Genomic DNA, 15,040 nt, shown 5'->3' with positions numbered 1-15,040 from the left:
ATAGCAGACTCTACCATAGCATGGTGAATCGTTAGAACTGATTTGGACACTTGAGGATACCGACAGCAAATCTCAATACATCATGTATATTTAAGTTAGTATAAGAGGAACAGAGAGCAACTGTACTACACTTACTAGAAGTTCGCATTTTGAAAGTTGTGCACCCCACATCGCCCTTCCTTGAATGGTGAATACAAAAATCATAGCGTTGGTATACATCTAAATTCTTTGAACATTCTAATCCTCTTCTATACCCTCCTCTTCTTCTGCAATAAGTCTCTCTGCTTCAAGTGCAGCCATACATCCACTCCCCGCACTAGTAATAGCTTGTCTGTACCTCTTATCCTGGACATCACCAGCAGCGAACACGCCCCTGACACTTGTCTGCGTCGTTCCAGGGACAGTAATGATATAGCCATCGGGGTCTGTTTGCAGCTGCGAACGCACGAGCGCCGTAGCTGGCTCATGTCCGATCGCATAGAACAGTCCGCGCACAGGGAGATCGCGTTCTTGGCCTGTCGTTACATTCTTGATACGGAGATTGTTGAGTAGGTCGCCGTCGCCTTGACATTCAGTTGCTACGGTGTTCCAGAGGATGGTCTGTGCAAACGTGTGAATTGTAGCAAGTGGTGGGTATGAGGATAGAGGGAGCGTACGATCTTGGGATTGTTCATGAGACGTTTGGCCATAATTTTAGATGCACGGAGTTCGCTACGGCGGACGAGGACGTAGACGTGAGAGCCGTACTTTGTCAAATCTGTTAGTGTGTGGTTATCGGTCTGTCTTTGGTAGGAGAGTTGAGATGAGAGATCTTACAGGTGGCTTCTTCTGCTGCAGAGTCACCACCACCGATGACAGCCAGTGGTTGATTCCTAAATATGGGGACGGCACCAGTCACAGACCGCACATGCGCTGATACCGCTTTGCCAGTATGTGACCTCGCCCTTGAGTCCTAGCCTCTTAGCGCTCGCACCAGTGGCAATTATGATCGTGTCTGCAGTTTCTGGTTCCTCGTGTTCCTGGCTCTCTCGCCAGTAGCGGAAAGGGCGCGCAGAGAGATCGATCTTAGAAACGGTCTCTGTGATGATCTGGGTGCCAAAGCGAATAGACTGTTCGCGGAATTTGTCCATGAGCTCAGGGCCCAGGATGCCGGAGGGAAAGCCAGGGTAGTTCTCGACTGCGGTGAGAAAAGATATATAGTGAAGACACGGGTGGAATAAAGCGTGTACGTACCATCTGTCGTGGTTGTAAGCTGGCCACCGGCAGCGAAACCGTTTGCCATGAAGCCCTCGAAGAGGACAGGATTGAGGTTTGCACGTGCAAGATAAACGGAGGCGGTGTGACCAGCAGGACCTGAGCCTATGATGACCTGCGCATAGGTGAGTGCTGGGGAATGATGGAACCAAAATGAATGATACGAACGACTTTTGAATGCATCTTTGTGCTCTTTGGGACATTAGCGTTTGCGAGCGGGGCCATTTTTGAGTACGAGCGATCTGGAAGGGATGTAGATGCGGCTGCGAGAGGAATTGCCCGTAGGCCCTTCAGAAAGTGAAATCGAGAAGACAGCGTGTTCAAGTTGTTAAGTAGACGTCGCTCGATTACATATGCATCAGATAATCTGATCTCCGACCGGAGCCCGATGGTAGCAACTACTTGTTTCAACAGCTCTGCGTTTCAGAACTCACACCTGTGCCAATTTTTCTTGATACACCGCCCGCATCGTCATGGGAGACGATAATCTATCTGTGCACGAAGCTCGACGGACTCCCACTATGCCATCGAAGCTAAAGGAACGAATGTCGTATTTGGTCTGCCTGTGACATACTATGTACATGAGACTAAAGTGTTGCTACCGTGACAGATCCTCTCGACACATTCTTCCTCGCGCTCAGGAACATTCTACTACCCTTCTGGAGGATACCCTTTCGTATCTTTCTTTGTGCTCATATGGAGCCTTTTCTTTCTCTATCAACTACCTTATCACAGACGCGCTACTTTTCCTTTTGCATTCCAGGCCCTTCGCTCTCTGTTTGTTCGTTCAGGTGTTTTATGGCCTCATGCTGGTCATGGTGTCATCGGCCATCTGGTTTTTATGAATCATGGCCATTCTTTTTGTTCAGACAGATACTCTCTTTATTGGCCACCTGGGCTTCGATACGCTTCTTCGAGGCCACTCCGAACTGTCTCGCATACATCATAATCTCGTCAGACAGTTCACGCTGACGGACATGCTACTAGTAGAACTAACTTCGACAGGCCATACATGCCCAATGCACTAATCTGTGATCATGGTCAGTTCTTGGTTGTGATTTTTCGTTCTTCGTGCATCGTACTCAGATGATAATCCAGGGCATTCATGAATATGTCGAATTCGCCTATCATCAGCTCTCTGGGCTCGAACACACCACTTCCACTTTCCTTGGTCCATAGAACAGCCCCATTCCGTCACAAGCCATGTCAGCTTCCATAGATCGTGCGCACTTCTTCCTTTGGTATGTGTGCTCGAACAGCTAATAGACAGTAGCGTGGGGTTCTGATCTATTGGCTGTCGGGCTCAGATTCGGACACGCTGCTCTACCTGTGCGAGCAGATAACGACCTGTTGAAGTGAAGTGTATACTTTCAAATGCTCATCTCTTCGCACCAGGGCGATTGTGATTAAGACCAATGAGTTCGTCGTCTGTACACATGCATCTCGTTCGGTGCTTTGCTTTAACAGTTGTGCTACTCGGGAGGATGGAAACAGATTGTTGCAAGGGTCCTGATACACATTTGACGCATGATTTTCAGTTTGATGGGTGGCTACACTGATCAAAGAATGTATACCCAGGTCCTAAAATTTCATGATTGGCGCCTTGATACTTTCTCAGGTGTGATGGGTGCCTTGCAACTCGAAAACCCGATTCTCTTCTCTACTCCGCACTCATCATGCCTGAGGCCTGATGCATGATGTTCTTGCCACATGCTTTTGTGATATACTCGTATCGTCAGATTCTTTCTTAATATTGATCACAATTGATATCGTTGCACTGATTCGTAAGGACTCGTAAGGCATCAAACTTCTCACACGAAATTTGTAAACTTAATCCGAGTTTTACGGGCTTTAGCGAACTTCAGTGAGTTTCCAAAACTAACTCTTGAATCCCACTAACAATTAAACGCTTACTACTTTCAAGGAAGAAACTCGTGTGCAATCTTCAGAACTGTAATCCATGTCAAGGAGCGTTGGGCTGTGGCTGCTAACAATGCTCTCTGCATTCTATAGTGACATCCATCTTTAAGCTCACACTCACTAGCCCGCTTACTTGGGAGGTTCAAATGGTCCCACTTTTAATTCAGACGCAGGAAGTTCGGCCTCTGTGTATAATCCTTGCTGACGAAAAACAACCGTGAATATGCCGAACGCTTCGGAGAATTGTGTTGACTCGTAACCACTCCTAACTTATGAGGTAAGAAGTACTGTGCACAATCATCTGTGCCTGCACAAAGCCGTTCGACTTCGTAGCCCATGCTGCCAGCCACAGAAACGGCTATAAATGATCAGCCAATAGATCCCACTTCGAATCAAAGCATGATCATGAACATATCTACTATCCCTGTACCTTCTCTATCGAGTCTCTGGATAGCCCTACCTTCGGTTGGCCCATTCAATGTCGCTTGTTCATTTGCTGCATTGTGGGCTTTTGTTAAATTCCTAAGGGCACTTCGCTGGCGATTGAGGACGACTCAACTGTCGGGTCCGCCTCGCACCAGCTTCGTATACGGCGTTTCGCATGACCTCGCCTCATCTCACGATAGTGCTGCAATATATGAACATTGGGCAACGGAATATGGGATCACCTATATGATTCCGGGAGTACTCGGGCGGACTAGAGTCGTGTTGTGTGACCCAAGAGCTATAGCACATTTCTACGCCCGAGACTCATGGACATATGTGCACACACCCCTCGATTTGGTGCTTCTGGAGACATCAGTATGTTAACGTCGTGATCTTACCTCGTCCCTCTCATATCTCTTGTCAGATCGGTAGAGGCCTGCTGTGGCATCAGGGCGAAGATCACAGGAGGTGCTGTTCAGCTCTCATCCTTGCGCAAGCTGCTTACCTACTACCTGCGAATTAGGCAGCGGAAGGCCCTCACGCCAGCATTTAGCAATGCAGCTATTCGGAAACTCACATCGGTTTTTTATGATTCAGCTTACAAGGTAAGGATTTGCAAGGTGGGAAATGTAGAGTCTCTGAACTCGGTACCTTACAGGTCAAAGGAAAATGGGATACTGTCATAGAATCGAGCAAGGATGGCGAAGCTGTCATCGAGGTCCAGAACTGGTGCGTAGCTTTGCTGACTTGGCAAGTGGCATCCCTAATCGAAACGACTCAAAGGATGAATCATATATCGTACGCAAAAGATGTTTTGGCGTTGACGCATTTAACTAACGCAACATTAGTCTCGACACGGTTGGCATTGCGGGTTTCTCCCATGATTTTGGCTCGCTCGATGGAAAGCGTGCCAACGTGACCGAAGTGTTTGATGCTTTCGGAAGCAACCAACAGGATTCGGCAGTAAACCAAGTTTTTATGCTGCTCGCATCAGTATTTCCTATCATTCTCAAGATTCCCACCAAGCGGCAGAATCTGTTCAAAAAACTCGAAGCAAACATGGGACAAATATCTAACGAGTTATTGATTCGTAGCCGCCGAGAGAAGGATGTGAATATGAACGAGGGAGGCCAGGAGAATTCTGTCATCGGATTGTTGAGTACGCGCTCCGAGAGATTCCTCGTAGTCTTGATTAACGCGGCGATCAGTTAAATCCGAAGGTCAGGGAACCCAACTTCGTACGTCGGCGGAGGAAGTAATGGCTCAGGTTTGTGGAGACAATGCATCACAGCCACGATTTACGAGCTCACACCCCACAGATGAAGGTTTTGCTTCTGGCAGGTTATGAGACGACATCCAGTGAGTCAGTTTCTTGTCCGCTGCTATCACGCTGGCTGACTCTCCGTCGACAGTCAGTCTTACGGTAAGTTTACTGCACGATTGCTTCCAGACATGCTATTCATATAATGACCAGTGGGCGCTGATTGAGCTATCGCAACACCCTGACGTCCAAACCAGGCTCAGAGAAGAATTGCTTGCGTTCGGCCCTGATCCGACATATGACCAATTAAAGGCCAACCTTCCATACTTGGATGCGGTTGTCCATGAAACTCTACGAGTTCATCCTCCATTGCAAGAATTCACTCGTCGGGTAAGTGTGCATGTCTACATGTGAACAGACACAACAACTTTAGGTCTACAGGCAACGGCAGATGACGTTATTCCTTTGAGCGAACCTGTGCGCACATTGTCCGGGACAATGACGGACAGTATATCTATAGCGAAGGGAACATTGATCGCGATACCAGCCGCGGCGATCAATCGCTCTTCGGCCATCTGGGGGCCTGACGCGAAAGAATTCAAGCCTGACCGTTGGCTGACTGAAGAAGGCATTGGTGGGAAGGCGAAGGAAGTTCAAGGTCATAGGCATCTGCTGACATTCATCGATGGCCCGAGGACGTGTCTTGGAAAAGATTTTGCGATCATGGAATTTAAGGTGAGTGATGTGAATCGGCCAGTTTGGACTTTACTCACGGCGATACAGACGGTTTTATCGGTCCTGGTGAAGAGTTTCACATTTGAGATGCGGGATGGACTGGACACTCCAGTTGAAACTGCAATGGGAGTTTTACCTCGTCCACGGGTTGTTGGAGAAGATGGTATTGGAGTACCTTTGAGAGTTCGTCGATACGAATGATTGGTCGCGCTGCACCAGATTTTACTGTAGATTTTTCTTCAACTTATTCGCGACTAACCGTGGATTGTATTCAGATCGGAAGGAGTGTGGGTAATTGTTGTCATGATATGTACACTATATAGCTTTGTACATGCTATCCTTGCTATCCTTTTTGCTGCCAAGCGGAACATTGTCAGCCTGATCACGTGCGAGATAAAGGCGGGCCGCATCACATCCGTGACAGAGCCTTCAATGAATCAATATCATTGCCTCGACTCAAACTACCATGGCGGCAGTAGCACGGTCAGATTCTTCCCTTCCATTATAATTTTTGGGTATAATAAATATTCTCTAGGACACTCAGCACCTGCATATTTTGCAAGATCATCAAGGGTGTGTTGATTCCTTCTCGTCATTGAACTACGCCACCTTATCACGGCGCTACTGTGTTCTAGGCGAGATCCCAAGCTTCAAGCTCATCGAGACAGAAACTTCGTTTGTCCTTTCTTCCATCAAATAATTAACAAACGTTTATCAAGAGATCAGTTACTCATTCCTTGATATTGGCCCCCTCTCGAAGGGCCATGCTCTGATCATCCCTAAAGGTGCGTCAGCCGTGACCACGGAAGGGGCAAAAACGATGATATGCGAGATAAAGCGCTCATACGTGCATAATAGACCACGCAGCAAAGCTCCACGAGCTCCCAGACGAATACCTTACGGATGTGATGCCCATCGCAAAGAAGATCGCTACTGCACAAGGGCTCGAGAACTACAACATCCTCCAGGTGCGTTCCCACATACAATTATCGTCCTCCCCTCCCCGTTCCCTGCTGTTCAACCTGCAGAGCTGACCCCACCACAAAGAATAACGGCCGCATCGCACACCAGGTTCGTCTGTGCATTCCTCATCGGGCCTAGTTAGTATTGACTGCTGGTTTGCGCACCTAGGTCGTAGACCACGTACACTTCCACGTCATTCCAAAACCTGATGCGTCAGATAAGGAGGGGCTAGTTATCGGATGGCCCGCGAAGTCTGACGTCGTGGACGAAGTGAAGAAGTATCACCAGGAACTCCTTGGAAAGCTGTAAGCGTTGGGGTACCCGAATTGGCAATAAACGATGAAACTGGAAGAAAATAAATAACTCAACTTACAATTAGATTGTGTTCTCTGAGTCTCCGAGTCTTCTCCGCTGTCTCTACAGGCTGAGTGGTTATTACATCCACCTCGTTTTTCCCGTTGGTCGGTTGGCCCGATGGTAGCAATAACTTGGCTTGATTCAATTAAATCGCTTAAGTTGGGCAACGAATAGTCATCGGTTTCTAGGTCGGGCCTCATCTCGAGTAAGACATCGAAAACGCCGTTGTCCCTAGTAATGTTTCGGCCACGCGGACAAAGCCCCGAACTACAACAGTAGAACTCGGTAAATACAATGGTCTGCCCCAAAGTCTCAAGCAATCATACATCCAGCTCGCTGCTCGAACTCGGCATCAAAATCAACTTTTCAATGCACTTTCCTCTCTCGCACTGCTTACATTCATTTCTTGCCTGGAATTTGTCATAACGGTCATCAGAGTATCTTGCACCCGATGCATACATGAAACGCGCTCTTTCTATTCATCGTTGTCAATTATGTGTAACAATGTTTTAACTCACCCTCTCCTGGTTTCATCTAATATGGAAGTCGGTTATGTCCTCCCACGGGGATCAAAAGGCCATTTACTTCCGTGAACTCACTGATCCTGCAAGGTCCTGCGCAGTCGCATAGACCCCTAGTCACTACAGCTGGTGTTTATGGATAGACCAAGCTTCTTCGTCATTGCCCTCTGTTCCCTGCGGGTCGAACGCTGATGGAGGTGACGTTTTGAGCGAAAGCGCCAGATGAGTAGGAACGGATTCGGGAGGCGTAGAACAAACTATGGAATGTGGGAGTCCCGTAGAACAGAGAGGTAAGACATGCCGGCTTTGGCGGGTTTCAGTATAACTTACCAAATATACGTGAACCGGGACACCGATGCATCTTGCCTCGCCTTGTCTCCTTGCCTTACGTATATGTTTAGCAATTTGCGCAGCCCGCTGAATGAGGGACATACCGTGACGGAGATGAGCTTCGTCCGTGCAGAGCATGCTAGTCCATTTCGAGGCTGAGCTTGCAATACCCATCTCCGTGATATATTTGTCTGTCCCGCGTCTTGTTATCCTCTTCGGTCTTCTAAAACTGTCCAGCGTTATGGTGCTCAAGCGCTCATCCTTGGCCAGACCCTGGCCTATAGGTTCCACAAATCGCACTCTTACTAGGACCAGCCACTGCATAGATTTGACGTTGGTAATGAATTCTTGAATGTTTTACTGATAGCCTTGTGCATAAATGACGCCTGGGTAGCAAACTTTAGCGAAGCCAGATATCGAAAGCTCAGAGGACCATCACCGTCAAGGTAATGTGGTACGGTGGTAGTCTGCTGCCTCTGGTAGACGATCGGTACACTGCTCTCTGACAGTCCTGTATCAAATAATATGACCGTCTTCATGTAGTTTCGGAATGCAAGTACATGCAACTGGTGGATCAAATAACTTGAAGAGGCCGTGGTAGTACGCACTCATTTCCTCACCTCGGCTAATTTCCCCTGAAAAAAAACTCGGGTGATGTTCATCTCCGGATACAGTGCCCTACAGAAATCAAGGTAACGTGTGCGGTGATCACTTTTTGAACTGCACCGCAGAGGAGATCCGGAACTTGACTTGTTGAACTCGGCTTTGAGAGAGCTTAGCACTAGTAACAGTGTTGAAGGAGTGAAGTAGTGAAGTTATATTCTGGAATCTTCTGGATGAATGACGAACGAGAATGATTCACCGGGAAGGAGGGAGTGTTGCATAAGCTCAGGCTGGAGCTGACTAGTGCTCATCAAGCGAAGCGCTGACTGTCTAGGCAAATCTCGGCGCAGTTCAAGTACCGCAATTTGGCATTCCGACTCCGACTCGGCACTTATGTAAACTCGTAAGCAAATCGTAAGCCTCGCCTATGTTCCTCACATTCAAATTGACTCATACCGAGTCGACTCGCACATTTCACTCAGATCTAGATCTTACTGTGCTGACATCATATATATGCTGACATGTGGAGTCCATCGCGGTATAAAGTTAGTACGGAGGTGACTGTCTCTGGTTAGAATTCCTCCCTCGTGATATTAAGCTAGTCTATACAAAATCACCACAAATTCACGTCTCCCAAGTGTGTATACTGCGCATATTTGTATATAACATTCAACTGATACACATCATTCATTGTCAAGGTCACTCTACATTTACACCAGTCCCGCAGAATGACTCGGAACAATGTAGATGCCCTAACATGTCTGGCATTTTCGCCCGACGGCCAGAAAATTGCTAGTTGTACTACTTCTTCGGGAGTGGCCATTACCGACATATCCTCGAAGAGCAAGCAGCAGCTAGACATGCTTGCAGATGCCCATACGCACGTCACTGCTGTAGCATGGTCTTCTGACGGAGAAAGAATTATAAGCGCATTACCAGACAACACGATACGTTGCTGGGATGTTATCTCAACACGCCCTGTAGGATTACCATTTAGAGGGCACAAGGACCTGGTCCTCGCCGCAGCATTTCTTCCTAACTCATCTCACGCAATAAGCTTGTCGAGGGATGGAGAGTTGCTTGTATGGGATACAGGAAGCGGGGCAGTCATTCAACAAGTGACAGTGTCAAATGCTGCTCAAACCATTTTCGTGGCGGCTCTATCTGTCGATACTAGTCTCCTTGTTACTAGCGATACAAAGGAGGCCGTTGCTTGGCAGATACCAACGTGTGCCCAAATAGCAGAGATCCCGCTTCCAGATATACCATTGCTTCAAGCTGCTATTATTCCGAATGATTGTCCTCGAGTAGTCCTTGCATTTGGCGACAGGTCTTTCTGGGTATGGGACGTGAATACAGGGAAGCACGACGATGCGCGCTTCGAAGGCCTTGATGAAAATGACATCCCCTTTGCTATGGCGGCTTCTCCAGACGGCAAGCTTTTGGCGCTGGAAATTGACGGCGACGGCGATCGCCCCACACATTTCTATGATATAAAGGGTCACGAATTAACTACCTCCGATATCAAATGTATCCATCCATTTGCATTTTCATCGGATGGCAAGTTTTTTGCAGCCTCGAGCGTGCCATCGGATTCGAAAGATGTTTTTTGTAATCTAATTGTCCGTTCAGTAGAAGAGGCAAGAAAACTTACACCACAGGTTCAATCCTGACCACTAACTAATTCAAGCAAACTAGATTCTTGGCAGTGGTAGCCCCCTTGATGTAAGATCTAGGTTTATACTTAACAGAGCAGTGAGCTCATGGTATGCAACAGTTTCCTGCAACAATTACCTCGAAAGGCAAAGGAAAACAACGTTCGCTGGGATTAAACCCGGCATTCTTCGATCAACCGCCGCCTCCTTCAGGCAGTGCAAAGGGTCGCCCTGTAAGACGTCTCAGATTCAAAATAAAGTATATACTAAAACTGATTTATTAGATTCGACTTGGATCTGGACCCTCATCGACTCACCAGCAGGCTTCCCCAAGGACCACCAGTCGGAAACGGCGTATCCTACCTCTTCCAAAAATATGGAAACGGATCCGTCATCCTCGATCTCCCAAGGCGAAGTCCAATGAAAGGGAAGCTCAGCAGACGTCGTCAAGATATGTCAGCGGGGAACGGCGCGGAAACGTTTGGACGCGCATTCGCCACCCCCGATCCCACAAGACAACGTCGACTCCACACGTTGTCGAGGTAGCAACCGGACAAGCTAAAATGGTACGTTCAGCATACTTTGTTCCAAATAATACATCTCAGGAAATTCCTAGAGGACTGTAGTTTCACGTCCACGTCGGACGACCACGGCTCAGTCTTCTAGTGGCGCCAGGGCAAACTCCCGTTCGAAGTCGGTGTCGACTAAGGAAGGCTCAGCTCAGGCGTCTACTAGTGACATTAGGCATGATTACAAAGGAGCCACGACCTCACCTTTGCGTTACGAAGCCACATCTCGAAACGAATCGGCGCAGTCATCTAGGCAAGCCGGTCGACCAGGACGTACACAAGACCAGATCGTTAGAGAGGACCGGCGGGGGAGCGTTGATTCAGGTATTGTCTATACGGAACGTGATACCGAGAGCGTCAGAGCACACGGATGTTGGAATATTTTCTGGGATTGGTTATGTTACAAAGGTGAGTCTCTTCACATTCTGGAGTGAACGTAGTCAATTCATGCATTGCATCAGCGTTCTGATATTGCTCGTCTCCTGTTTAACTATGTTCTATGTATAGCATGCTCTATGTTAATATGTAAACTTGATCTCCTGAAATCGAGCTTCTGCTCACCTGTCCGTTCGACGACCAGATTTTTTCGATGCCAGCTTTGTTGACCCTGCAGATGCATCCTCTGCAATGTTTAGGACAAGTACATCGTCCATTTCCCCCTGCAGCGCTGGTGTCAGTCTTGTATAGATTCCAGTACTTAGTCTTGAATCAAACAAAAAGTTTAGAAGAGTCTTCCCCAAAAGCGGAAGCGTGAAGTCTGAGACAAGGAGCCGAAACACTGAAGTGGACGTTTTATAATTGAGTACGCCTCCTGTCAACATATGACAGGTGTCAGTGCGATAAGCTATAATTACTCATGACAACCAGCCTCAAACGCTCAAGAACGCTCGGTGATCGGTGAGTCGTGATGCATTGATGAATGACCACTCCAAAATTGAAATTATTGTGAAGGTGACATGCACGAATCTCAGGCCTAGGGTAATGGGACTTGTATCCTACAATTTCTAACTCAGTTAGCGCACGAAGGCAAAATGCAGAATAGGGTGTATTTCACAAGGTAATGTCAAACCCACTGAAGACGGCGCGCAAGGGAAAGTGAAATGATTTTATACGACTCGTCCGATTGAGCTGACAGCGCCATGGGGTGAGGATGATCTGGGATGGATGAATAAGAAAACAATAGAAGGCATTGCTTTGCTTGGATGACTTCGCTCGTGAATAAATTTTCCTGCACGCGTGTGATCGCGTCGTCCGTAGAAAACCTAGTCAGCATGATACATCTGAGCGTCATTAATATCGTGGTCGGAAGCTACAAGTGCGGGGCTAAGCTAGTCCATGACACTGCTTTGTATGCGTCAGGAGGAAGATTGCGTAAAGTGGTGAACATAAGTACCAAGAGGACGGCACGAGCTATGATGTACAATAGGGACGTTCAAAGTTGAGCGCCCACGCCCACCGCCCACGCCCACCGCCCACGCCCACGACCCCCCTCGCCCATATCCCACTACCCATTTTGTACTTGAACGAATGTATTATATAATCAATGATAACTTAACACTGTCCGAAACCACATTACACTCAATGGCACGTCTCCGAACATCACGCGAGCAATACCTTCACTCATATCTCTTGCTTATGGTTCTTCGTACTTTGTGTCAGCCAGATATGACACTCGAAGAGGCAGCAGTACAGCAGCATTGTGACTTATCTTGCATTCTTGCTATTCAACAAACTCGTTATCTACAAGAGCGCTCCCCTGTTGCAAAAGCCAGCACCCTGCACATTGCTTGGGAATACGCAAAATCTCCATCTGATCATAATCACTTTATTCACATGCTCCGTGTTTCTCCAATGACGTTTCAAGTCCTGCTCGATCTAATTGAAGGTCATCCGGTTTTTTCCAATAATTCCAACAATGCACAGGCACCTGTTCAGACTCAGCTTGCTGTCACTCTCTATCGAATGGGTAGATATGGCAATGGTGCCTCGGTACTGGACATTGCTCGCCTTGCAGGAATTTCTGAGGGTGCAGTAGAGTTGTTCACGCAACGATGCTTCTGTGCAATTCAATCTCTGCATGACACTTTTGTATGCTTACCAACTGCTGAAGAAAAGGAGGTTGAGAAATCATGGATAGATGACCAGCTCAAATTCCAAGGAACTTGGAGGGAAGGTTGGGTGATGTATGACGGAACAATTGTTGTTCTGCATACTAAGCCAGGCCTCAATGGAGATGCGTATTACACACGAAAGTCAAACTATGGACTGAATCTACAGGTACTATATCACACAGTTTTTTTAAATAATATTGAAGTGCTTTGACAGGTTGGAAATTTGCCGTCCAATCTTCGTATTGTGGACTATGCGCATGGCCTGACTGGTTCTGCCCATGATGCCTCTGCCTTTGAGCATACTGCAGCTTCAAAACATGCAGATTGGTTTTTTAAAGGCAATGAGTTTGCCTGGGTAGACTCTGCATATCCAGTCAGTAGTCATACCATTCCAGTCCACAAGCGTCCTGCTTCTCTCATCCCCGAGAATGCTCTATTTGATAGTGCAGTAGCCCATCTCCGAGTACGTTCTGAGCATTGCATGGGAGCTCTGAAAGGGCGCTGGCAATGCTTGCGGGGGCTTCGGGTGACCATTACATCAAAGCGCCATCATCGGGCAGCATGCGACTGGATTACGGTGGCCATTATCCTGCATAACCTTGTGATAGATGTTGAAGGAGGAGTACAAGGGGCACACTTTGCTGGGATCCACACTCACACTGATGAACAAGAAGATAGAGGATTGCCTGATATCCTTCCAGGTCAAGTGATTGGGAATAATGGAGAACTGAAGCGACAACAGCTTGTAGAAGAGTTGATGGCATTTCGACAAATGTAACAGAAGTATTTGTTGAACTACTATTAACAAGTATATATAATAGAAAGGTGTTAAGGAGTGACTAGAAGTTAACCATAAGGCAAAAAAAATTATCAAGAGGCGAAGGCAGAAATTATACCGAGACTCGTCAAAGAAATACCCTAATCCCAATCTGGCCAATCTGGAGAGTAACGAGCACACTTCACAGGCTCAGCCTTGTCATGCATCAATTCACGGAGCTTTTCACGATACTCGTCAACATTCCAAATACCAGCCTCGAACTCTTTGAGCAGCAATTGGCGTTCTTGAAGCTGCCTCTCTGCTGTAGCACGAGCATTAATAGCATCTAAACTGGCCCTTATATATATGAGTAAGGTTAATTGAAATATAAATAAATAAAATGTACTTCTGCATGTCAATGAGTGTCTCGTCAAGGGTACGCTTCTTCGGCACCTTGGAGATCTGTTGTCTCGCTTTGGTGAGACTGTCTTGTAACATTGACGAAGATTTCGGGGCTCGCTTAGTTGTTGGGGTAGGGGTTGACTGCAAAGATGGGGGAGGATCATTCTCCTTGTCATCGACATCATAAAGAGGTTGAGAATAGTCAGAAGGATCTACAATAGTATCGAAAGGAGACTCAAAAGATGGGGAGATTCCACGGTGTGCAGCCTCGTTCTGAAGGGCTGTGTGGAGGCTCTGGATCTGCGAAAATTCTCCGATGCAAGTTCTGGCCCTTCGTCATCACTTGGAGGCTGGTAGTGCACAGTCTTCCTGCCATGCGGGCCGATACCAGTGGTGATGGCTATTGGAGTGACATTCAGACGAGAGGATAAGATTCGATGAAGAACAGGAAAGAATTTGAATTGCTCAACAATCTCATCTGTGTCATGTTAGAATTATTCTGGCGGAAAATAAGTAACATACCCCAAATACACTGTGCTTTCGGAGTTGTGGTTGTGTTGGGTCCATCAGCAGGGACATAGCATTCGAAAAATTCATTGTCGGAGACATTGCCATTCGCATCAGATTGGACCCCTTCACCAGTTGTTCGGAGACGTCGAGCATGCACCTTGTATTTTTTTGTTAAGCTGAGCAGAATTGTAAGCTGAAAAATAGTGAGAAAAGCACAGCACTCACTACTCATACTTTCGTTTGACTCGGTCCCCCATTGTGACAGCATTCTGGCTGTGCAATTGCGGGAAAACGGCAGCCGCCATGTGCTGATACACTGTCACTTTGCTATCACCTGACGTGTTCTGACACAGAAACATCATATCTCGTATCATATATGACAACTTTGACTCTGTTCTCCGATAGTTCAATCTGCGCCAATAGCTGCCAGACCAAGTCATCAGTCCAGACAATCTCCGGGATTGTGACGCCGTTATCCTTCTTCTTCGCCATATGTGCAGATCTGATTGATGGTGAGTGAAGGTAACAAACCATAAATTTTCAGAATTACTTGTATTATCTAATTATGCAAACTACATTTAGGTGACGACGCGTGGGCGGTGGGCGTGGGCGCCCAACTTTGAACGTCCCTAATAGGGACACTCAAAGTTTGGGGCGCACATTTCG

At 47.2% G+C, this 15,040-nt stretch overlaps 6 protein-coding genes across 6 annotated transcripts; 5 read left to right on the top strand and 1 right to left on the bottom strand.

Moving 5' to 3' along the window:
• Positions 1–237: 237 nt before the first annotated feature.
• Positions 238–1,479, bottom strand: EDB93DRAFT_1105948 (uncharacterized protein; the record flags this gene model as incomplete). Its single annotated transcript, XM_041447560.1, is given in 6 exon segments — positions 238–600; positions 657–757; positions 817–872; positions 892–1,177; positions 1,234–1,369; positions 1,423–1,479. 6 exon segments carry the CDS (start codon positions 1,477–1,479, stop codon positions 238–240), a joined length of 999 nt encoding a protein of 332 aa, XP_041305144.1.
• A 163-nt stretch (positions 1,480–1,642) lies between these two features.
• On the top strand, positions 1,643–2,476 carry EDB93DRAFT_1161907 (uncharacterized protein). The gene is made up of 3 exons (XM_041450058.1): positions 1,643–1,801; positions 1,865–2,294; positions 2,353–2,476. Exons 1-2 carry the CDS (start codon positions 1,728–1,730, stop codon positions 2,097–2,099), a joined length of 309 nt encoding a protein of 102 aa, XP_041305143.1. The 5' UTR covers positions 1,643–1,727; the 3' UTR covers positions 2,100–2,294; positions 2,353–2,476.
• A 1,103-nt stretch (positions 2,477–3,579) lies between these two features.
• On the top strand, positions 3,580–6,048 carry EDB93DRAFT_1230220 (cytochrome P450; the record flags this gene model as incomplete). The annotated part of the gene is made up of 12 exons (XM_041451277.1): positions 3,580–3,975; positions 4,025–4,068; positions 4,124–4,205; positions 4,259–4,329; positions 4,384–4,398; positions 4,449–4,759; positions 4,809–4,867; positions 4,920–4,959; positions 5,013–5,023; positions 5,075–5,251; positions 5,303–5,596; positions 5,645–6,048. 12 exons carry the CDS (start codon positions 3,580–3,582, stop codon positions 5,795–5,797), a joined length of 1,653 nt encoding a protein of 550 aa, XP_041305142.1. The 3' UTR covers positions 5,798–6,048.
• Positions 6,049–6,062: 14 nt separating this feature from the next.
• On the top strand, positions 6,063–6,868 carry EDB93DRAFT_1241881 (HIT-like domain-containing protein; the record flags this gene model as incomplete). The annotated part of the gene is made up of 7 exons (XM_041451943.1): positions 6,063–6,079; positions 6,132–6,169; positions 6,232–6,275; positions 6,318–6,381; positions 6,455–6,564; positions 6,644–6,667; positions 6,728–6,868. 7 exons carry the CDS (start codon positions 6,063–6,065, stop codon positions 6,866–6,868), a joined length of 438 nt encoding a protein of 145 aa, XP_041305141.1.
• A 1,935-nt stretch (positions 6,869–8,803) lies between these two features.
• EDB93DRAFT_1161866 (WD40-repeat-containing domain protein) lies at positions 8,804–10,368 on the top strand. Its single transcript, XM_041450057.1, has 3 exons — positions 8,804–9,007; positions 9,069–10,258; positions 10,310–10,368. Exon 2 carries the CDS (start codon positions 9,099–9,101, stop codon positions 10,041–10,043), a length of 945 nt encoding a protein of 314 aa, XP_041305140.1. The 5' UTR covers positions 8,804–9,007; positions 9,069–9,098; the 3' UTR covers positions 10,044–10,258; positions 10,310–10,368.
• Positions 10,369–10,979: 611 nt separating this feature from the next.
• EDB93DRAFT_1161860 (uncharacterized protein) lies at positions 10,980–11,354 on the top strand. Its single transcript, XM_041450056.1, has 2 exons — positions 10,980–11,091; positions 11,156–11,354. Exons 1-2 carry the CDS (start codon positions 11,042–11,044, stop codon positions 11,346–11,348), a joined length of 243 nt encoding a protein of 80 aa, XP_041305139.1. The 5' UTR covers positions 10,980–11,041; the 3' UTR covers positions 11,349–11,354.
• Positions 11,355–15,040: the final 3,686 nt, after the last annotated feature.

The sequence above is a fragment of the Suillus bovinus genome, assembly GCF_016758785.1.
Source record: "Suillus bovinus strain UH-Sbo-P2 chromosome Unknown EDB93scaffold_51, whole genome shotgun sequence".
Taxonomy (NCBI): Eukaryota; Fungi; Basidiomycota; class Agaricomycetes; order Boletales; family Suillaceae; genus Suillus; species Suillus bovinus.
This window is presented reverse-complemented; position numbering and strand designations above follow the sequence as displayed.